Below are 25271 nucleotides of genomic sequence, written 5' to 3'. Positions count from 1 at the left end.
AACCAATCGATGTATCTCTCACACATCAATGTTTCCCTCCCTTTCTCCTTCCCTTCCTTTCTCTCTAAAAATTAATAAGTCTTTAGAAAATAAGGCCTCTGTTTACTGTAGTACTTTCTTGTTCATTAAACAATTTAAACATGTCTTTTTAACTATTGCTGGTATTTTTTGGAATTATTATTTTCTTTACTTATCTAGTTACAAAATGACACAGATTTTGAGAATCTGCTCCTAACTCCTTTGCAAAAGCCATTTAATTTTAGTGAACAATTTTGCCAAATGAGTTTTTCAAAAACTTAAGTGAAATGCCCGTATCTCCAACTTGAACATTTTTACTGAGCCCCACAACTAGATATCCAACTGCCTGTTCAACAGCGCCAATTCGATGTTCTAAAGGCATCTCAAAGTTTATACGTACTACAAAGTATACTTGTGCTCTCCTGAAATCTACTCTTCCTGTCTTCTCTATATTAGGTCACAGCACCACAACCATATGTTCACATAGAAGTCTGCCAACACCCCCATCTAAGTAATACCTCATCTATATTACTATTCTGCTATTGCCAACTAACAGGTTTCCTTATAACTATTTTTGTCCTCTCATACTTGAGCTAGAATGATCTTTTAAAAATGTGTATCTAAATTCAATAGTTTGTCTTTTGCTTTTAGTATAAAATCCAAACTCTCATAACACATGGTCTGGCTTCCTTCTGTCACAACTCTCTCACCACCTTCTCTTTTGTAGTCCTCCTTCTACCACAATGATCCTCTTTCCCCACGCTCGTTTTTAAAAAATGACTAAGCTCCTTCCTAGTTCAAGATCTTTAAAAGTATTCTCCACTAAGGTTGAGCAGCTACTAGCTTCTCATTCTTCAAGTTTCAACGTTTTATCCTCAAGACACAGCTAATAATTCTTACCTATATAGGTACCACCTTTCCCCTAATTATTCACCCTAACAATGTTATATTGACAGTATTTTTCTCAATTACGCCATTATTTATGTGCTTACCACTACATTGTTTATCCTTTTTCACTAAGCAAAAAGTTAATGAGGCCAAATATCATGTCTTTCCTCTCTACTATATGCCAGTGGCTAGAACAGTGCTAGAGGATTTGAAATTTAATAAATAAATTAGTAGAATTCTGTTTACCTAGCTGGCTAACTGCTGCTGATCCTTCAGGTAGCAGTTTAAGGTCCCTTTTTCTTTTTCTTTTTTTAGGGAGAGAAACATCAATGTGTGAGAGATACATCTATACACCTATCATCTATCATCTATCACCTCTCGCATGCCCCCAACTGGGTACTTGGCATGCAACCCAAGCATGTGCCCTGACCAGGAATTGAACTGGTAGCCTTTTGGTTCACAGGCCAGCACTCAATCCGCTGAGCCAAACTAGCCAGGGCAGGGACCCTTTTTCAGGGAAGCGTCGCTGGGTTAAGCCCCCATTTCATGCTGTCACAGAACCCTGTACTTACATATTAAGATCTGTGTATGCACATACACATAAAGTCTGTCCACAGGGCATTTTTTCATGTAATATGAAAAATAGAGACATGTATTGAAGAAGGTACAAGAAACAGTGTACATAGTACAATGAGGCCTCAGTTCCCTTCAAAGTGTAACACATCGCCTTTTTCAGGTGTGGAGAACTAGGTGACTTCCATTGGGACAACTGGGCCTTTGTTTCTGGATCATAGCTGTAGACCCAGGATTCATCTCTGGTTATGACCTTCTTGAGGAAATCTGGCTCACTGGTAGTGGTTTGAATCAAATCATTAGCAACTACAGCATGATGTTCCTTCTGCTAGGTGGCAAAACCATGGAACTAATTTTGCCACGACATGTTTCGTGCTAAGATTCTGGATCAAAATCTCAGATACAGTAGTTTTTGGAATCCCCTAACCAGCTTCTAGTTCTCGCACTGTCAGTCACCAATCTTTGTTGATTGCAACTCGTACACATTCAATAATTCTCTCAGGTGTTCTGCCTGTTGCAAGCATTCCAGAATGTGGATCACTTTCAACAGATTCTCAACCATCTTTTTTTTTTAAAGGATTTTATTTATTTATCTTTAGAGGGGAAGGGAAGGAGAGAGGGAGAGAAACATCAATGTATGGTTGCCTCTGGTGTGTCCCCTGCCAGGAACTGGCCTGCAACCCTGGCATGTGCCCTGACTGGGAATCGAACCGCGATCACCTGGTTCGCAGGCCCATGCTCAATCCACTGAGCTACACCAGCCAGGGCTAGATTCTCAACCATCTTTGAAGCATTTGTGCCACACTTTTATTTGTGCTGTACTCATTGCATTTCCCTGAAAGCCCTCTGAATCATCCAAATAGTTTCTGCGGAGGAATGTTCAAGCTTAATGCAAACAGTGATGCAGATTCATAGCTCTACTTACTCATTTTGAACACAATGGCCACAAATTACACATGATCATTCAACTCTATTGTCCCCACTGACTAGTAGTACAGTGAGATCATTATTAATGCACGCTCATTCCTGTCCAATCTCCTTGGATACAAGGTTACATCGTTGTTGCACAAACGTTTTTGATATATTAACAATGGCTGTACTTTGAACAGACCTCGTATGTGTGTACACACACACACACCCCTTCTATCAATTTTAATGACATTTAATATGTAATTTTTTTATTCCCTATCTCTTCTAATATAAGTTTAATGAGGGAGGGTGCGGGTGGAAGGGATTGAAGGGGGGAATAGAACAACTGTAATGGTATAATCAATAAAATATATTAAAAAAAAAAAAAAAAAAAAAAAAAGTTTAATGAGAACAATGAACCTATTATAACAAGGACCCACAAAGTAGAATACCTGGCAGAAAGTAAATATTCAAAAACTGTTGATTAAGCATTTATCAAAAATTTGTTGAGGTGGTTACTAGACTTATCATGGTGATCACTTTGTAAGGTATATAAATGTTGAATCACTACATATTATATACCTGAAACTAATTAAATACTGTGTGTCAACTAATTAAAATATATATTTTAAAAATAAAATCTCTTTAAAAATCTAGGGGGTGAATTACATCCTATTTTCTTCAAGAGTATACAATTAAATACTTTACTGAAAGGTCTTAGATTGCTTCTCTATCATCAATCAGACGTTAAAAATGTAAAAAATTTGTTTTGTTGAATGAATCCATTTAAGTTTAAGATTTTTTTCTCTTTATTACAGTGTTAAAAACTAAAGAATGCTCAGCTTTTCCACCAATGAAGCTTTTTATTTTTCAAAAGTTCATAAATAATGAAAATCAGTAACAAAACCTTATTTTTGAGTGACTTATTTCCTGAAATGCACAAGTTTTTAATCTTTTGGGTGAATAATACCAATTAACATCTGTGTGCTTACTATGTGCAAAGCACACTGATAATCACTATAATATCACATACTTCTTATAATAACCCTACTTCCATTTTATAGGAAGTTATATTGAGGCTTAAAGAGTTTACTTGGAGAATCTGATAAAATATATGAACTTTCCCCTGAAAAATACACACAAGCATACACACACACAATTTTACTTACAACCTCAGAGGTTTTATGGACTTCTGAAAGTTATTTACAAACCCATAGGGTTGAGATTGTTAATTTTAAAAATCCTTACTTAGAGATATTGTCAATATCAGTGATTTTCAACTGGTGTGCCTGTTGCAAGAATTTTTAAAACATGCAATACCAACTAGACAGGGGTATTACCTTCTTTTATCTTAGACTGTAAAATAAAAAACTGACAACAGCCAGCACAATAGCCATCCAAAATGAATGAATCAAAATTATACCTTTTTGTCAGATAGACAAAAAAATATAATTTCAGTAATTAGTTTATGTGTGCCAAGAGATAAAAAAGGTTGAAAATCGCTGTCCTACATGAATGGGCAATGGTTCTTTCTTAATTTTTATCTTTAAACCCTTAAAAGACATTTTCTAGACATTACAAATGAATTATCTAAATTTGTTTCATTCCACTTTGTATCCAATAAAGCAGCTTTTATAAAGATACTTAAAGGTACTCTACAAAATGTTTAGTTAAATTTTATAAAGTTGATAATTTGAATGCTTAGATTTTTTTATGAGACATACGAGATTAAGATCATACTCTTTCTAATAGCATAGAAGCATTTATAATTATTGGATTAGTATATACAAAAAACCCGGCATAGCTACTGACAGATATCCATGGGCTATTTCTCACTAAAGAAATTGTGTAATAATGCTCTACATGCATAAGAAAGATAAATCATTTTTCTTGGTTTCCAAAACATGATTGTTAATTATTTTGATAGTGTATCTCTTCTCAAAACCCAAAATTAATGCAAAGACATGACTTATCTTACTTCTCGTATCTATTGAAAGTGAGAACTTTGAAGACAGCATTTCAAAATGTTTACAGAAACAAAACTCAAAGATCTATTAAAAGTTCATGTACACTGGCTGGGTAGCTCAGGTGGTTAGAGCACCATCCCAATATACCAATGTTGAGGGTTTGATTTCCAGTCAGGGCACCAACAAAGAAGCAACCCAATAAATGCACGGATGGGTGGAATAACAAAATCGATGTTTCTTTCCCTGTATTAAAAAAATTTTTTTAAGTTCAAAAAGACATATCAGGCAACCAGTGGGCAAAATAATGTTTCTCTAACACATGCAAGTAAGAGGCAACAAAATGACCCTCTTACCTGACAAGGTCTGTAACACCCTTTCGTTGGAAGGCAGTGGCTCCTTTCTGTGAGGCCGATTTAGCGAAGTGTCCTGTGTAGAAAATAGTCCAGGGCTGTCAGTTAATTTCTTCCGGCCACTGGAGTTAGGGTTTGAAACTCTGCAGCTGCCTATTGCACTTGTGAAAAGGTTTGTATGTTCATCACTGCTGGCCAGATCAGAGCTGGGAGTAAATCCTCCAAGGGATAAACTTGGAGAAGTTTCCGAACAGTCAATCTGTAAAGGTGTCTGCAATCCCAAGGCCAATGGACTTGATTCTGAAGGCTCTCGGTGGATCCACTGTTCTTCTCTGTTTATTAAGCTTTTTGAAGGAGAAAGATGAGGGCAGGACATATGACACCGGTGCTTTTCCTTATGTTTATATCGTTCTCCAACAGTATCCTTTCCAAATCGATAGCGCTTCAATGTCTCCAGGACTGATCTGGAAGAGCCAGTGTCCATGGAAACCTGGGGTTGCTCAGAAGAACGGTGTTCTCTATGTTTGTGACGGTGTCTGTGTTTGTGCTCAACCATCCAACCATAGGCCATTTCAGGGGGAACACTAGGGTAGGTACTCATGGAAAGGAGGGGAGTCCTGCTGGTTGTAAGAAAGGCCTCCTGTCTAAGGAGCTTGTGTTTTTTCTTATGGTATTTGGTGGGATTGAGAAGTAAATGACCAGCATGCATATAGGAAGGAGGTGGAAGTGGAGTAGTGAAAGAAGGAGATGGAGGAGGTGGATAAAGAGTAGGGGGATACCTTCCATAATAACCCAATCCTATCGGAGCAGCTGTAAGGGGTGAGGGAGAATAAGGCATGCTATAAGAGGGATAGAATCCAGTACTAGAAAGAGGAAAACTAAGGCTATGCATAAACGGCATTTCAGCCATTGCCTCCCTCATCTTAGGAGGTCTTCCTCTCTTTTTCTTTAAGTCAGGCTTTCTAATGTAGTGCAAAGGGTCTAAGGGGAAAGAAGGATGTGTATAGAAACTATTAAAGTTGATTCGAAAAATAGTTGGAAGGAGGTCTCGGGGGATAAAATGATGACTTCGATGGGTGATTCGAATTTCACTTAGACGACTTATTAATTCCTCCAGATCAGCAATAAAGTCTGGATCCTGTCTATTACGGAGTTGGGGATATTTCTTTTTCCGTTTTCGTTTCTGCCTTTTCATCTTGTCATAGCCGAGGTAATCATGATTCCTGCGCTTACATTTATGCTTATGTTTTTCTTTAAGACTGCTTAGAACTGTAGAGGTTTCAGGGGAAATCAGAGAAACATGCTCAAAGGAATGCCTCCTCTTTTTTTGCCCACAAAATTTCTCTGCCCTATCTGATGTGCTATTATTATCTGTTCCAATTCCACTGTCACTGGGAATGGTCTCATCACTATGAGACTCACTAATGGGAGAAGGAGTAGCTTCTTTCAGAGATGTGAGTTCACTCAAATGTGAAGGAGAATTTGGCAACAAAGTAGGAGGAGATAATCGCCTCCTCCCCTTTGAGGCCTTCTTCATTGCAAGAGTCTGAATCATACTGCCCTGTCTGGAGTGTAAATGCAAATATGGCACTGAACTGGGTTCAACAAAGCCTGCATCACTACTTACAGGGCTCTGACCTCCACTAGTCCCAGAAGACTGAGAGCAAATAGGTGATGGAAGAATCTCAGAACTACTAGCAGATGAAGGTAGCAAAGGGGGAAGAATCTGTCCTAATGCTGACCCAGCTGCCTGCTGAGCTGTTTGCTCAAGAACCGCAAGGCTGGTAGGGCTACCAGAAAGAATGCCATTTAAGACAGTTTTTGGTTTTCGACCCCTCCTTTTTCCTATGTAAATGGTTCCTTTCTTACTGACATTTATCTGTTGTCCCAATTTAGAGCCAAATGTGGCAGCAAGATTTGACACTGTATTATGGAGTTTGGATTGCACTTTCCCTTTATTACTTGATTCTACAGAGCTTGAAAGAATCTGATTCAACAGCTTCTTTCTCTTTAAAGTCTTCATTTTATTTATTTTTCGGATAATGGTTTTCATCAACTGTCCATTGTTTCTCTTGATAATTTTTTTATCTGGTTCCATCTCAAGGTCACTCATACTACAGACAGCTGGCCTATGACTGTCATCTAGGTCATCTGCATCCTGAAGTTGATCTTCACTCTCAAAAAAATCACTGCTACTTCTGTGGTTGTCACTTTCAGAGTCTAGCTTGCTTGGACTTTCAGTGGCAACAAATGGAGCCACTGATAGTACAGGTGGCTTCATCTTGACTGGTGACCTCATTTGCCTCTTAGGTCTGCCTCTCTTTTTTGGAAAAGGAGACACAGACAGACTTTGTTTGAAGGAAGGAATTTCGATTTCTGGTTGCAAAATTGGGGGTTCTTGTTCTTCCTTAGACTGCAGAGAAAAAACTTTAGAGGCAGGGATTTTTAAAGTCCTCTTAGGTGGACCTTCCAGTTGAGGCATCTCTTTAGATTTAGGTCTTCCTCTTTTGGGTTTATAAATATCAGACAAAAGGTCACTAGAGACACACATACTGGAGGACAGTTTGTGAGTAGCAAAAGACTTATGAGATGGTTTTTCACTGTCAGTTAAGAGAGCAAGAGATGAAGTTGTAGATTTGCTCAGCTTTGGCAAATGGCGTTTAAGAAAGTCATGACCTACAAATGAAGATGGTCCAATGTTTTTCATAAACTTGGCTGGCTCAGAATTACTATGTGATAATGAGCTACATGAAACATTTTTAAACAGCTCTGATCTTTCTAATTCTAGCCCTTTTGGAGATCGGCATGTGCTTCTTGCCACCACTTTAGTCCACCGAGGTTTTCTTCCTTTTCTTTTCTTTAAAGGTTTGGACTGCAAACTATTGCTTAGGCTCTCAGCAACTTGGCAGTGTTTGTCAGAGGCAGTTACTGCACCAAGTTTTAGAAAGGGCTTGTTACTAAATAAACTAGTGAAGTTAACAACTGAAGGGGTAATTGTATGTACATTGGATTCAGAAGTCAAACTTGGCTTTTTTCCCAGAGAAGAGCTTATTCTTGGAATATCTATATATGTAGCTTTTGAATCACTTAGCTCTTTATCAATCCCTTTACATTCAATATTCATGATATGACCCACAGGCCTATGACCAATGTTCAAGTGGGTACTTTCAGAAGTAAATTGGTTCTTTCCACCAGATTCAGAAATTTCTTCCCTTAGTTCTGTAGTAGGACTTAAAAGTAATGAATTAGGAGCCAACTGTGGAGAAGTTTCAGGGGGACTTTTGGTTAAAGGATTAACAGATACAGTAGGTGATGGGGAAGGGAGAGTGCTTTCTCCTACTGCACTAAAAGGGGATTTAGCTATAGATGCATCAGAAGCAGTTCCCATTTGAAAGTCTGGAGAAGTGCAATATACAGGAGGTTGCTTTTCATGCTTTGAGGTTTCATATGACCCCCTCTCACTGGATGAGAAACTATCTTGCTGAATGCATGTTCCTTCATTAAACATTTCTTTCTCCAAATGAATGATTTCTTTACGAACTGAGAACTTTTCCAATATGCTTTCTTTACTCTGCCGTACATTCTTCTCAAAAGTTTTGCTGGTGGCACTGTCTTTCAGGGATTCAGAAAGTTCCTGACTTTCGTGACTACTGACATTTGCACAAGAAGCTTTAAGTGATTCCTGAGTGGAGAGCAGTGCTTCCGCTTTAAGGTTTAGGGCATCTTTACTGACGAGTCCTGCCACAGGACAACTCACTAGTTTCTTTCCAATGTCCTTATTAATTAATCCCATTGTTGAATTTGCTACAATCTTCTTTGCACAGTCCTTGGCCACTAGGCCAACAGTAGAACCCAGTTTCTTTCCCAAGTCTTTATTAACCAGTCCAACCACAGTGCCAAATCCTAACTTCTTTCCAGATTCCTTATTCACTAAACCTGGAACAATACCAATTCCTAGCTTCTTGCCTGAATCTTTGCTCACCAGTCCTACTGTAGTGATAGTCCCTGGCTTTTTGCCTAAGTCTTTATTAATGAATACCGCTGTAGTGCCAGTTCCTAGTTTTTTCACAGATTCCTTACTGACCAACCCTACTGTTGCAGTGAACACTGGCTTTTTCCCAGGATCTTTAGTTATCAATCCAACGTCTGTGCTAATAGCTGGTTTTTTTATTAAGTCCTTATGTATTATTCCAGCTAGAGAGCCAACACCTGCTTTCCTGATCAAATCCTTGCTAACCAGTCCTGAAGGAGTAGAGCCAGTACCTAACTTCTTCAGTTTTGTCTTGGAAGACTTGGAGGGAGGACAAGTTGCAATAAGCTGTGCCAACTTTTCTGTTACACTTGTTCCTCCATTGAGTAATGTCCTGTCCTTTAAATCAGGATCCTGGCTACCAACAAGAGTAGACGATGTTGCATTAATGTAATTTGTCATTTCTGAGTGACCTGGAGAAAGCTTCTTAGACAAAAGATTATTTTCTCCCTGTGAATGAAGATGGATGTTTTCTTCAGATTGGCATTGAATGGCAGCAATATCACCTGCTTTCTTGTACAACTTTGAAGGGTCCTAAAATTTAAACAAGAAAAAGGTTTTAGAGATGGTAAACCTTATACCACTTCAATTTAGTATTACAATCAAATTAACCTATGGATCACATGTCAGATACAAGATAAGCAATAGTCCTTCAAAAAAATCTAACTGAACTAAAATAATCCTAAAATTCATGTGGAATTATTAAAGACTGTGAGTAGCCAATGCGCTCTTGAGAAAAAAAGAACAAAATTGAAGATATCGCATTCCCTGATTTCAAAGTATATTACAATGTTACAATAATCAAAAAGTAGGATACTTGCACAAAAACAGACACATCATTCAATGAAACAATACAGAACCCAGAAACAAACCCACATGTACATGGTTAATTAATTTACAACAAAGGCGGCAAGGGTATACAATGGAGAAATAACAGTATCCTCAACAAGTCATGTTACACAGATACATGGGAAAAAATGGACAGATAATACTATAACCTTATAACATTCTTTAGGCTTGAAAATACTAAATTTCCCTTTTGTACTCCTATAGAAATTCCTTGGTTATTTTATTTATAACAACATTACTGAGATATAATTCACATACCATAAAACTTACCCTATAAAGCACAAATTCAATAATTTTTGGTATATTCAGAGAGCTGAGCAACTACCACCAACAATTTTAGAACATTCCATAAGGCTCCATTTATTTTTACATATGTATACTTCCAGATGACCTTGATCCATTTAAAAGTTTTCTTTTTAGTTCCAAGTAAATTTTTTAAAAAATATTTTGTTTATTCACTTTTAAAGAGAAGGGAGGGAAAGAAGAAAGAGAGGCAGAGAAACATCAATTTACGAGACATACACTGATCCACTGCCTCTCCCGCGCCCCTAACTGGGGACCTGGCCAGCACCCCCACCCATGGGCCCTGACTGGGAATTGAACCAGCAACCCTTGGGTTCACAGGCTGGCACTCAGTCCACTGAGCATCAGCCAGGAGTAAAATTCCAAGTGGTTTTATCTTTGTACACTAATATAAGAAAAACAGTACCTCAACATCAACTTTAGTTCCAAACTAAGTAAATTTATTTACTTAGCCAAGCTTTTTGGTGTTACTGGATGTTTACAATCCTATTCATATGTATTCTAAACATTCATTGTCAAGTTTATTTCTAAATATCTCACAAATACGGTTGTTACTTTGGGGAGTAATTTTCTGTTACATTTTCTAACTCTATAAACTGATGGTGTTCAAGAATACTACTAATTTTATTTACTTTTAACCTTAAATTTTTGCTCCATGAAAGAATTCATTTTTTCAGCAAATAGGTATTAAGCCCCTACTGTTTAACTGCTAAAAATAACAACAGTGGAAAAGAATCTTTCACGATGGAGGTTTCATTCTAATGCATGAGAGAGGGAGGGGCATTAAAAGATACATGAAATGTGCTATATGGAAAAGCAGGAAATGAAAGGAGAAGGAAAAAAATGAGGGTGAGAAAGGATTTGAATATCAAAATAGGTTGCCAAGGAAGTCCTCATTGGGAAGATTACATTTATAGAAAAATCCAAAGGAGATGAAAGAGGGATCTACATAACTACCTAAGAAAAAGACAATACAAACAAAGGAAACAACAAGAGGTAAGGCTCAGAGACAGAGGCCTTGTCTAGTATATTAAAGGAATCGAGGTTAGCTGGAGTAATCAAGGGAAGAGCAGGTGGGCAGGAGGTAGGGGGACAGACTTTTTAGTCTAAGAGATGGAAGCCACTGGAATGTTTTATTAAGAAAAAGTTGTGGGACTTCCACCAAGATGGAGGAGTAGGTGGAAACACTCTGCCTTCTCCCACAACCAAGTTTGAATACAAGAAAGGTTTGGTAAACAAAGACGCAGCCAAAGAACAGAAAATTGAACTACATGGAAGTCCAACAACAACGAACGGTTCTACCGGACTGGTAAGAGGGGCGGAGCCAGAAGCGAAGCAGGGTTGGGAAGGAAAGATCCCCTGACCCAGGTGCGTAGGCAGCTGGAGAAGCAGCGGATGGCAGCTCGGACCCAGTGAGGGTGGGGGCAGGCTGGCCAAGGTCACACATTCATGCACAGATAGGCCAGTAGAGGAATGAGCAGTGGGACGGACTGCGCAGGCCCCAGCGGGCGAACTCAGTGAGTGCTCAAAGCAGCGGGCTGGCCTAGGTCGCACATTCACGCACAGTGGGATGGATGCACGACAGAACGGACCGCCATTGCTTTCCTTTAACTCCGACCCCACATACAGCATCACAACCCAGCAACTGAGTTGCCCCGCTCTGGTGAACACCTAGGGCACCACTCCTCATACGTAACACGCATGAACAGTCCAAAATATGGCCCAAGAAGAACTCAAAGCCCCAGAGCCCATAACTCTAAGAGATAAAGAAATAGCCAACCTCTCAGATGCACAGTTCAAAACACTGGTAATCGGAAGGCTCACAGAACTGGCTGATTTTAGTCACAAATTAGAGGAACATATGAAGGCTAAACTAATTGAAATGAAGGGAAATGCACAGGAAACCAATAGTGACGAAAAGGAAACGGGGACTCAAATCAATGGAGTGGGCCAGAAGGAAGAACGAAATATCCAACCAGAAAAGAATGAAGAAACAAGAATTCAAAAAAATGAGGAGAGGCTTAGGAACCTCCAGGACATCTTTAAACATTCCAACATCCAAATTATAGGGGTACCAAAAGGGGGAAAGAAACAGCCATGAGTAGAAAACTTATTTGAACAAATAATAAAGGAGAACTTCCTCAGTTTGGCAAAGGAAATAGACTTCCAGGAAATCCAGGAAGCTCAGAGAGTCCCAAAGAAGTTGGACCCAAGAAGGAACACACCAAGGCACATCATCATTACATTAGCCAAGATTAAAATGAAGGAGAGAATCCTAGAAGTAGCAAGAGAAAAGGGGACAGTCACCTACAAAGGAGTTCCCATCAGACTGTCAGCGGATTTCTCAAAGGAGACCTTACAGGCAAGAAGGAGCTGGGAGGAAGTGTTCCAAGTCATGAAATCCAAATACCTACATCCAAGACTACTCTACCCAGCAAAGCTTTCATTTAGAATGGAAGGGCAGATGAAGTGCTTCTCAGATAAGATCAAATTCAAGGAGTTCATCATCACCAAGCTCTTATTATATGAAATGTTAAAGGGACTTATCTAAGAAAAAGAAGATGAAAAATAGGAACAGTGAAAGGACAGCAAACTCACACAGTTATTAACAACCACACCTAAAACAAAAGCAAAACAAGAGGACAGCTAGATCAGGAGTGGAACCATAGAAATGAAGAACACATGGAGGGGAGGAGGAGAAGGGGTGAGAAGGTACAGAAAATATCATAGACAGTAGGTAGAAAACAGATTGGGGGAGGGCAAGAATAGTAGGGGAAATATAGAATCTAAAGAACTTGAAAAATGTGGTCATAAACTAAGGGGAGGGAATGGTGGGGGGGTGCAGGGTGGAGGGGAATGAAGAGGGAATAGAACAACTGTAATGGTATAATCAATATAATATATTTTTTTAAAAAGTGACAATGATGTATTTTAAAACAACATAATCTCATTTAGAAACCATACTGATTTTATGAGAAAATATATATGCATATATATACATAGAATAAAACCTAGAATTATGTAAATAGTAAATTATAAATGACATAGTGAGGTGAGCATCTCTGAGTGATAGGTTTATGAATAGGTTTATTGTTTTTCTTTGAACTTTTTCTGAATGTTAAACACACTTAAAACTTATCGGATAATGGTTTTTATAATTATTTACCAATAATAAAGTGATCTCAGTTTTGAAGAGGAAAAAAACAGTTGTGACCTAATTCTTTACTAAACACTCACTGGGTGACACTCATTGTTGGAGATATAGCAAAGAACAATAAAGACAAAAATCTCTGTTCTCATGTTGGTGGGAGAGAAACAGAATAAAGAAAAACAGTAAATTTTAAGAATATTTTTTGTTGACTTCCAGCCAAGTTGGAGGTGTAGGTGAAAACACTGTGCCTCCTCCCATAACCAAAATTAAGGACAACACAAAGATTTAGAAATAAAAATACAACCAGACAGAGAGAAAAGTGAACTGTACTTAAGTCCAACAACCAATTAACCAGACCAGTAAGAGGGGCGGAATCCACTGCCAGCGGAGCGGGGTTCCAGCAGGAAAAGGCAGTGGTTGCCAGACCCAGGAGCGCAGGCGGCATGGGGAGGAAAGGAGCAGAGCTCGCAAGGCGGTTGGCTGACCGTGGACACACATATTCGCACCCAGGCGAAAACACACCGTGCGACAGACCGCAGACTCCAGGGCCCCAGCAATGGGAAATAAAGCCTAAAAGCATGGATTGAAAAGGTGCCGGGAGAGACTCCCATCCTCACAGAAGAATTCGTTGGAGAGACCCACAGGGTCTAGAATGTACACAGACCCGCCCACCCACCCAGGAACCAGCATCAGAAGGGCCCAATTTGCTTGTGGGAAGTGGCAGAGGGGACTGAAATCTGAGAGAAAGTGGAGCAAGTATCATTGTTTCCTCTCTGACCGCGACCCCACATACAGAATCACAATCCAGTGATGAGGAGGGGGGTGCCCTGCCCTGGTAAACACCTAAGGCTCCACCCCTCCTTTGTAATAGTCGATACCTGACCAAAAAATTATGGCTCAAACAGAAGTACAAATCAAAGCCCCAGAGCCAATACTTTTATGCGACCGAGAAATAGCCAACTTATCTGATACACAGTTCAAAATACTGGTGATTGGGATGCTCACAAAACTGGTTTATTTTGGTCACAAATTAGAGGAACAAATTAAGGCTACACTAAGTGAAATGAAGCAAAATGCACAGGGAACCAATAGTGATGGAAAGGAAACTGGGACTCAAATTAATAGAGTGAGCCAGAAAAAAAGAAAGAAAACATCTAACAGAAAAGAATGAAGAAGCAAGAATTCAAAAAACTGAGGAGATGCTTAGGAACCTCCAGGACATCTTTAAACATTCCAACATCCAAATCATAGGGGTACCAGAAGGGGAAGAGGAAGAGCAACAAGTGGAACACTTATTTCAACAAATAATACAGGAAAACTTCCCCAGTCTGGCAAAGGAAACAGACTTTCAGGAAATCCAGGAAGCTCAGAGAGTCCCAAAGAAGTTGGACCCAAAGAGCACCAAGGCACATCATAATTACATTAGCCAATTTTAAAATGAAGGAGAGAATTCTAGAAGCAGCAAGAGATAATGGGACAGTCACCTACAAAGGAGTACCTATCAGACTGTCAGCTGATTTCTCAAAAGAGACCTTGTAGGCAAGATGGGGCTGGAAACAAGTATTTATTACAAGTCATGTAAGGCAAGAACCTCCATCCAAGATTGCTCTATCCAGCAAAGCTTTCATTTAGAATGGAAGGGCAGATAAAGTGCTTCTCAGATAAGATCAAATTCAAGGAGTTCATCATCACCAAGCCCTTATTATCTGAAATGTTAAAGGGACTTATCTAAGAAAAAGAAGATAAAAAATATGAAATATGCAAAGTGAAAGGACAGCAAACTCACAGTTATTAACCACCACACCTAAAACTAAAGCAAACTAAGCAGACAGCTAAAACAGGAGCAGAGCCACAGAAATGCAGATCACACGGAGGGTTAGCAACAGGGGTGTGGGAAGGAGAGAGAGGGGGGAAAAGGTACAGAGAATAAGTAGCATAGATGGTGGGGAGAAAATAGACAGGGAGGGCAAAGTGTAGTGTGGGAAATGTAGAAGCTAAAGAACTTATGACACATGGACATGAACTAAAGGGGGGAATGTTGTGGAGATGGGGTGCACAGGGTAAGGGGGAATGAAGGGGGGAAATGGGACAACTGTAATGGCATAATCAATAAAATATATTATAAAAAATAAAAAAGACAAAATAATACATATATTTTTGTTAATAGGTAGTAACTGCTATGGGATAAACAGGAGGCAATTGAGAGTGCTAAAAGAGAAAATGCAAAACGGAGGTAGGTGTCTAGACTAGGCCTTACTGATCCAGTAACACCTGAACAAAGACAAGTGAGGCAGTTAACAGAAACATCAAGAATGCTAGTGTAGCTGGACTTAAGCAACTGACTAGGCTAGAGTAACACATGTTATCAGAGAGGGCTAGTTAGATCATGGAGAGCCTTTAGGACATTAAAATGCCTTGTGCTTTTTACTCAGAATGAAATGGGGAAGCACTAAAAGTTTTTTAGCAAACAAATGACATGCTTTCACTTACATCTTTAAATATACCCTCCGTTAGCATAGGTAGCTAGGTTGTTATTCATAAAGAAAAGGAGTAAATGGAATTAGACATTAAGACTAATAAACTAGGGAGGTGAATCAGACATTAAGGCTAATTCACTAGAAAGCCACAATATTCACAGGCTCCCCAGAGGACAATCATGTTCTACACTGAAGGGACTTCATCCTTGACACGGCCAGGAAGAATTGGCCTTCCGGTCATTAGCTAAGAGGAATAAAAACAGCAGAAGAAAGTCCTTTACTAGGCACATGCACAGTGGAAACCAGAGAATGCAGCAAAAATTCAGGGCATGTTCAGTAGGAGCCAAAATGACACAAAAGGGCGCATGCAGTCTAGTCTAGAAAACTAGAGGAAAAGACTGGATTGGTTAGGGAGAGGGCCTAGCATGATCTTATAAAGGATTAGAAAAGAGATGGTTTATTTTGAAAGAAACCCTGCTTTCACCAAAGCCCAAAGCAATATGATCAAAGCTTAACAAGGGCCTGCCTTGGTGGCATGCGTTTGCCCAATCATTTCAGCACTCTTCTTTCCATAGCAACCATGCAAACCTGGCAGCTTCACAGCTCCAAGAGCAGACCTGAGTGCAGCAGAGCAGTACTGGCCAGAGCACAGCTGGAGACAGAGTCTGAGGTGTACTAGGCTTTGGCATAGATACCCTACTGGATACCAGGCCAATGGCACAGAATAGCTGGACTCTGGTCCTCCTGGGCTTCCTCCACAGCGAGACGGAGCTTAGCTATCTAGTCTAGTCACGGATGAGACATCGAGCATCTGGGGATAGCCTTTTATTTTTGCTCCAATGAATCTTACCACTACACCTCATCCTCCTATGCATGAGTCCCTGAAATGTTTTCCTCATGACTTCATTGAAAAGACCTATTTCTACCGGTAACACCTCTAGCTGCTCTCTTCATAAAGCCTTAGGGATTCAAGGGCAATAGGATAGTCTTGTTGGCAAGCTATATTAATCTTGACAAGAGATGATAATGACTTACACTATGATAAAAACAGTGCAAGTAATGAGAAGATAAAGACTTTGGTAGGAGGAGGATTAAAGGTGATTTATCAGGAGCTCTTTTTGGACATGAATTGTCTGAAATGCGTTCTAAACATCCATATAAAGGAAGTCTGAGCAGGAAGATTAAAATTTGGAAGGCATCAACATATAGACATTTAAAGCCTCGAGACTGATATAACCAGGTGAGAGTGAACACAAACAAAAGAGCAGAGGAATAAAGTCTAATTGTGAGGCACTGCAACATTGATCAGGAAGAGAAAGAACTAGCGCAGACTGAGGAGTCAGGAGATAAGAAGGAAAAAAAAAACACACACAGTGAGTGTGAGGTTCCTTGAAACTGAAGTGAAGGAAAGACATACTTGCGAGAATAACAACGGACAGATCCAATAAAAATCAGAACATATATATGTTTGTTTGTTGGATTTAGCATTGTGAAGGTCTTTGGTAACCATGCAACAGCAGTTTCTATAAAGTGCAAGAACAAAAATATAATTGGAATGGGTTTTAAAGAGAATCGGCAGAGAAATATTTAAAACCATGTATCAACAAGAGAGAAACAAATAAATGGGAATCTGAGCTAGAAGATAATAGAATCAAAGTAGCTTTTTTAAAAAGATTTTTTATTTATTTATCTTTAGAGAGGATGGGAAGGAGAGAAGGAGAGAAATACCAAGGTATGGTTGCCTCTCATGAGTCCCCTGCTGGGAACTGGCCTGCAACCCAGGCATGTGCCCTGGCTGGGAATCGAACCGCGATCGTGTGGTTCGCAGGCCCGCACTCAATCCACTGAGCTATACCAGCCAGGGCCAAAGTAGCTTTTAAAGGTGAAAAACAATGGCATCTTTTTGTTCTCAAAGGAAATACAACATTTTAAAGAGATTAAAAGCTATACCCTCCTGAAGTTTAATGTCTGTGTATAATATCTACTAGACAATAGCTGCAAAGTTCTAATGAAATTTACTGAATCATTTCATTGTTAATCCTCTGATGTGACATGCTACCCTTCTTATGTAATAAATTCCTGTACCTAAACGAGGCTATTGTTAGATACTACATTCTGCATCATTGAATTTCTGTGTATCCATTCACCACTACCACAAGATTCTGATCATTTTAACTTAATTATCTAATAAGTCTGAGCCCTATGTTATTGCTCTTTTCAGAAATGTCTCGCATTCTCTTATTTTTCCATACAAACTTTACAAGCAACTTATCTAGTGCCAAGAAATGTTACTTTGACTGTTAAATTAGCAAATACCCCAAAGAAGTGAAAGAAGGGATTAGACAGTTATTTATGCACTGATATTCACAGCAGCACTACTCACAAATAGTCAAAAGATAGAAGCAACTCCATCAACACTCATCAATAGATGAACAATAAAGAAAATGTGGTATATGCACATATAATGGAATATATTCAGGTTTTAAAAGGAAGGAAATTTTGACACATTGTAACATACATGGACCTTCAAGACACTATGCTAAATAAGACAGTCACAAAAAGAGAAATACTATATGATCCAATTTACATGAAACAAGGGAAAACTGAGTAAGATCCTAGAGTAGTCAAATTCAAAGAAAAGTAGAATGGCAGTTGCTAAAGGTTACGGCCAAGGGGATAATTGGGAGTCACTGTTTAACAGGTAAAGAATTTCACTTGTGGAAAGTTGAAAAAGCTCTGTAGATGAACAGTAATGATGGTTTCACAATGTGAACATAATGCCCACAACATTATACATGTAAAAATGGTTTAAAAGATTTGATGTTATGTAATTTCACCACAATTAAACATTTTGCAAATAAATTTTGAGCAAATTAACATCTTCAATGATGCTTTCTTATTCAAAAACCTTTTAAGCTTTTCCATTTGTTCTAAAGTCAGTAGTGTTCTGAAAACTTTTTTCATATCTTAAACCCTGATAATTAAATTTATTCCTAGATATTTTATCTCTGTTATAATGGAATCTCTTCTTCCATTTTATTTGCTAGGTGTTTATATACATAAAAGTTACTGATTTCTCATTTATTACTCTATTAGTCAACCATCTCACTGACCTTTCTTACAAGTTTATTAACTATCTTCAATAGAAAGGTATATAGCATCATTTGCAAATATCAATCTTAATTACTTTTTCTATTTTTATCCTTCTAACTTCTCTTTTCTAATTTTATTAACTAGTATCTTAGTAACATTATTAAATAATGATGAAAAAAGGACATCCTCCTCGTCATCTACATTTGAATAAGAGTGCCCAGTATCACCTCATTCAGCATTATACATAAATGTATATACTTTTGTATTTTACATACATTACATATTTTTATATATTTGTATTTTACACATTAGGGAAACACTAATTTATGTTCTTTGTTAGCTATTTGTATAATTAATTATAGTAATAGATTCCTTGGCATCATAGTCCCTTGGATTCCTGGAGAAAAAAACAATTCATAATGGTATACAACTCTTTCTTTTTTTTAAATAAACATTTTATTTGAGTTACTTATAGATTTACTTGTAGTTGTAAGAAATAGTAAACCCTTCACACCATTCCCTCCAAGAACACCTTGCATAACCATAGTTACCACAACCAAGATATTGATATTGAGATATTCCACAGATCTTATTCAGATTTCCCCAGTTTCATATGTACTAATTTGTTTGTGTTTAATGCTATACATTTTTATCACCTGTGTAGGTTTATGCACCCACTGCCAAAATCAAAATACAGAACAGTTACACCACTGAAAGAATGGCTTTTGTTACCCCTTTGCAATGTAGCTCTTTTAATGTGCTGCTGAAATTTATTTAGCATTCTGCATTGTGTATCTAAGTATGAGGATAAGAAATGATTAAGTCCATATACTTTAACTCTTGAAGTCAGAGACTGCCAGACTTAGTTATAAATTAATGACCTGAATGCCTTAACATAAGCACAGAGCTATCACATTCTATAAAGATAAGTGAATATTTACAAACTTATCTCCATAAAATAAAGCAAAATTAAGCTTTATTTCTTGATAAATTAAGCTGAGATATAATTAAGACTCTGCTTTGCCCTGACTGGTGTGGCACATTTGGTTGGGCATTGTCTCCCAGAGCAAAAGGTCCCCAGTGCAATTTCCAGTCAGGGCACACTCTTGGTTTTTGGGTTCAGGAGTGTACAAGAGGCAACTTATTGACGTTTCATTCTTGCATTGATGTTTCTCTCCCTCCCTTTCCATCTCTAAAAATAAATAAGTATGTTTAAAAAAAAGACTTTGCATTGATATTTCAAAGTATAATAGTTCCAAGAATTAATTTGTAACCTTGAGACTACAATAAAGTCACTCAAAGACCACACAGACTATTTATAGTAAAATAGGAGTTTCATCACTAAGAATTAGATGCTTACTCTCAAACATTCCTAATTAAACAGAGGAATATACTTTTAATTAATTCAACAAAAGGGATTAATTAAGGGATTAATACTTTTATATTAATTCAAATATAAAGAGGGACTGTGTGAAGCCCTCCTTGTATATGTATTTACAAGTAAGCTACTAAAGTAAACCTCAGCAACATTAAGTAAAATCTGAATTCTTGCTCAAGATTATTTTATAGTTTCACTTTTTTGTAAGGTTTTAGAATTAATATTATTGTGTTTTCATTGCTTTACTATGCTTTGAAAACAATTTTGAAATTATCTGTTTCCTCAGGTTTTACACATAGAATTAAACCAAAACCATTTGACTAGTATTTTTAGTAGTAGTGTTTTGAGAGACTATTTTACTTACGATTACTATTTAGTTAAATTTTGTCCTATGATTTCTGGACTTGGGTTTAGTAAATTATCTTAAAAAAATCAGTATCTCCAAGATTTTCAAATTTTTTTGTGGATAATTAAGCATGTGACTTTCTTACAGCTTTCTTTCAACTTCTGTATCTGCAATTATTTGCCCTTTAGCACTATTTCCTTTAAGATTTTATTTATTTTCAGAGAGAGAGGAAGGCAGAGAGAAAGAAAAGGAGAGAAACATCTATGTGCAAGAGAAAAACACAGACTGACTGCCTCTCTCAAGCCCCCAGCTCAGGAACCAGCCTTCAATCCCGACATGTACCTTGACCAGGAATCTAATCAGTGACCTTTCTTTTGGTTTGCAGGAAAACACCCAAGCCACTGAACCAAACCAATCAGGACAACATTACTTATTTTATATATTCTTGTTTCCCCTAATTTTTATTTGTAGGTTAAACTTACGCTAAATAAAATCTTACCTTACATTTACCTCAAAAGAACCACCACATGGATAATTACCTTTGTTTCTAGTTCACATCTTTTTCCAAGATTCTCAAACATGCCTCTTTTCACAGGATTACATATTTTATACACTTGGAAACTACTAAGTTGACTAACTTATTCCACTTATTTTCATTCCTTCCCTTTTACATAATATTTAAAGGTATCTTCCCTTAAATACAGCTTTACCTAAAAACCAACAATTATTTTATTTTCTAGAAATTCTGGGATTCTGAAATTTTCCAGACTATAAGGGCCTTTTCCTGTTTATTTTTATTAACTTATAGTTTTACCGCATTGTGATCAGAGAACATTATTTGTTTTTATTTTTCATGGTAACTTACTACTTTTGGTTAGTATTCATCTGTTTCAGACTGAAAGGTATACACCTCCAACGATCAAATGTTGAAGCCCCAATCCCCCAGTATGACTTTATTTGGAGATAGGGCTTTTAAAAAGGCCTTTACTTAAGGTTAAATGAGGTCACAAAGGTAGAGCCCTAATAGAATTAAAATGGTGTCCGTATAAGAAGAGATAAAGCCCTAGCTGTTGTAGCTCAGTGGACTGAGCCCAGGCCTTTGAACCAGAGCATCGCCCTTTGATTCCCAGTCAGGACACATGCCTGAGTTGCAGGATAGTTCCCAGCAGGGGATGCGCGAGAGGCAACCATACAGCACTGATATTTCTCCCCCTCTCTCCTTCCCTTCCCCTCTAAAGATAAATAAAGTCTTTTAAAAATATTTTTAAAAAAGAAAAACAGATAAAAGCCCCAAAATCTTTCTCTGCTTGCACAGAAAACAACTCTGACGGCAAACTGAATTAAGAAGTCTAGACTCCAGAACTGTGGTAAAACAAATTATGGTTTATAAACCACCTAGTGCAAGTCTGTGATATTTTGTTATGGCAACCCTATTAGACAAATACACTATAATATTTTATTACACTCTGAACTTTTACGACCTAAACAATTTTTCTTTACTATGTAGAATGTGCTTATTATTGTTTTTTTATTTTTTACATATAAAAATCTGAAACATGCATTTCTGTTCTGGAGAATTTCAAAAGAGTAACTTAGACTTCAATATTTGCTAACTTTATATTATTAGTGATTAAATTAGCATACTCATCCTGGTCTTGCTTCACCATTCAATTACATATGATATCAAAGTATTCACTGAATTATATCTCTATCAGCTTTATCAACTCAAAGGACACTGTATGACCAGACTATAAGAAATCAATATAAACTTAAACTACTTCTCCAATTTTTATTCATTTACAAAACCAACAGCAGTCCCTTTGTTTTTTAGCTTTTCCATTCTCCTGGCTGGCTAACAAGAATAAACATTGTCGTCTAGAGTTTCTTGAAGAATGAGGATTAGAATTCTCTAAATTTAAGAGTTCAAAAACATTTCTCAATATCCTTTTATTGGATGTTGAAGTATTGGAGTGAAGTGTCCAAATTGTTGCACTCTTTACTCCGGTTCTGAATTTTGATGTTCTAGAATATCTTGAATTTTATTTTCCAATCCTTTGATCTAGCTCACAAAGATTTTCTTAGCTTTCCTGATGAAGTCTAATAATGAAATTGTTCTTTCCACAATAAACTTTCTATATCAACATTATATAAGATCTAACAAGTACTTTCAACTCCCTATATCAAAATTTGCTATTACTTCTAAATTTTTTTTACATGATGCTGTTAAAAACAAATCTAAGTCAGGACTTCTGGCCAAGATGGAGGCGTAGGTGGAAACACTGTGTCCCCTCCCACAATTAAATTTAAAGACAGCAAAGTTTTAGAAACAAAAACACAGCCAAAACAGTGAAAACTGAACTGTACAGAAGTCTGACAACAACAAACCACTCAGCCAGACCGGTAAGACGGGCAAAGTCAGCAGCGAAGCAGGGTCGGGCTGAAAAGACCGTTTGGTCTGACCAACCCAGCAGCGGAGGCAAAGGAGGTTGATGGATCCCAGCTGTGGGGTGGTGACAGGCGGACCCAGTGAGGGCGCAGGGCGGCTGGCTGACCGCAGTCACACATTCGCACACAGATAAACCAACCAAAGGAGCAAACAGTGAGATAGACGGCTCTGGCTAGGGCCCCAGCGATGGGAATTACAGCCTGAAAACACCGAGTAGAAAGACTTTCTTGGGGTCAAGGGGCCAGGAGAGGCTCCCAGGCTTACAGAGTGTTCCTTGGAGAGACCCACGGGGTCCAGTGCTGGACACCTGGGAACCAGCACCAGAGGGTCCCAATTTGCTTCTGGGAAGCCGCAGAGGGGACAGAAATCTGAGAGGGAGCGGAGCAAAGTGCCATTTTTCCCCCTCTCTGACCCTGCCCCCACATACAGCACCACAGCCCAGTGCCTGAGTTGCCCTGCCCTGGTGAACACCTAAGGCTCCACCTCTCATACATAACAGGTGCGAACAGACCAAACATTATGACTCAAGAACAGCTCTAAGCACCAGAGGCTATAATTCTAAGTGACCAAGAAATAGCCAACCTTTCAGATGCACAGTTCAAAATACTGGTGATCAGGATGCTCACAGAATTGGTTGAATTTAGCCACAAATTAGAGGAACATATGAAGGCTAAACTAATTGAAATGAAGGGAAATACACAGGAACCAATGGTGATGGAAAGGAAACTGGGACTCAAATCAAGGGAGTGGACCAGAAGGAAGAAAGAAACAACCAGACAGAAAAGAAGGAAGAAACAAGAATTCCAAAAAATGAGGAGAGGCTGAGGAACCTCCAGGACATCTTTAAACGTTCCAACATCCAAATCATAGGGGTACCAGAAGGGGAAATGAAACAGCCATGAGTGGAAAACTTATTTGAACAAATAATAAAGGAGAACTTCCCCAGTCTGGCAAAGGAAATAGACTTCTAGGAAATCCAGGAAGCTAAGAGAGTCCCAAAGAAGATGGACCCAAGGAGGAACACACCAAGGCATATCATAATTACATTAGCCAAGATTAAAATGAAGGAGAGAATCCTAGAAGTAGCAAGAGATAAGGGGACAGTCACCTACAAAGGAGTTCTCATCAGACTATCAGCTGATTTCTCAAAAGAGACCTTACAGGCAAGAAGGGGCTGGAAACAAGTATTCCAAGTCATGAAATCCAAAGACCTACATCCAAGATTGCTCTATCCAGCAAAGCTTTCATTTAAAATGGAAGGGCAGATGAAGTGCTTCTCAGATAAGGTCAAATTCAAGGAGTTCATCATCACAAAGTCCTTATTATATGAAATGTTAAAGGGACTTATCTAAGAAAAAGAAGATAAAAAATAGCAACAGTGAAAGGACAGCAAACTCACAGTTATTAACAACCACACCTGAAACAAAAACAAACTAAGAGGACAGCTAGATCAGGAGAGGAACCATAGAAATGGAGATCACATGGAGGGTTAGCAACAGGGGACTGGGAGCAGGAAAAAGGGGGGAGAAGGTACAGAGAATAAGAAGCATAGACGATAGGTAGAAAATAGACAGGGGGGAGGGCAGGAATACTATGGGAAATACAGAATCTAAAGAACTTGTGATACATGGACATGAATCAAAGCGGGGGGGGGGAATGGTGGTGAAGGGGTGTGCAGGGTGGAAGGGAGTGAAGGGGGGAATGGGACAACTGTAATGGCATAATCAATAAAATATTTTAACAAAACTAATCTAAGTCAAAATTCCTGCCTTAATCTTTTTAAAAAGATGTATTTATTTGGGGGGAAGGGGGGGCAGAAGAGGACAGAAACATCAGTTGTGTGGTTGCCTCTTGTGTGCCTCCTACTAGGGACCTGGCCTGCAACCCAGGCATGTGCCCTGACTGGGAATCGAACCAGCGACCCTTTGGTTAGCAGGCCAGCATGCAATCCACTGAACAACACCAGCAGGGGATCCTGCCTTCATCTTTAAAAATACCCACTATGCATATATTGTATTTATTCCACACTTTTCCATATATTTATCACAAATCTCCCATCCTTTCAAACTTTGTTCATTTCCATTTTGTTCCTTCTTTCACATGCGATTTTTCCTTCGAATTTCACTTCTATATAACTATTTTTTTTCTTGTCTCCTATGGAGCTGTCAGATGTCTCATTTGTTTTCTGTGTTGTTGTATTATTGTTTCATTCCTCATCCTTTTTGTGAGGGTGACTGTTTAAATTTTTATAATTCTCAACAAAATATTTGGAAACAGTATCCTTGCTACATCCGCAATCCATTCTGCTAAAACACGTCAGAAAAGTTGTTTTGAACTGACAGTTAATATTTTTACTTCCTAACCTTTCTATAGGTGATGTTTGAAGGCCTGATACTCTCATTGTTTCTTTTAGATATTGTCTTTGACATTCTACAGATTCGCTAAGATGTGTTTCGGTACAGACACAGCTTTATCAATGCTTTTCAGAACTTG

General features: G+C 38.3%; 1 protein-coding gene across 1 annotated transcript in view; it reads right to left on the bottom strand.

The window, feature by feature from the left end:
- ASH1L (ASH1 like histone lysine methyltransferase) overlaps positions 1 to 25271 on the bottom strand; it is a 233916-nt gene that overhangs the window by 154677 nt on the left and 53968 nt on the right. The window contains exon 3 of the mRNA XM_037050750.1: positions 4709 to 9269. Within this exon, the coding sequence (XP_036906645.1) occupies positions 4709 to 9269 (4561 nt within the window). The remainder of the gene's footprint in view (positions 1 to 4708; positions 9270 to 25271) is intronic.

Source organism: Sturnira hondurensis, unplaced genomic scaffold (assembly GCF_014824575.4).
Source record: "Sturnira hondurensis isolate 20B ecotype Veracruz unplaced genomic scaffold, ASM1482457v3 Scaffold0006829, whole genome shotgun sequence".
In the NCBI taxonomy this organism is placed as follows: Eukaryota; Metazoa; Chordata; class Mammalia; order Chiroptera; family Phyllostomidae; genus Sturnira; species Sturnira hondurensis.
Note: the sequence above shows the minus strand (reverse complement) of the source record. Positions and strands in the feature narration are given on the sequence as shown.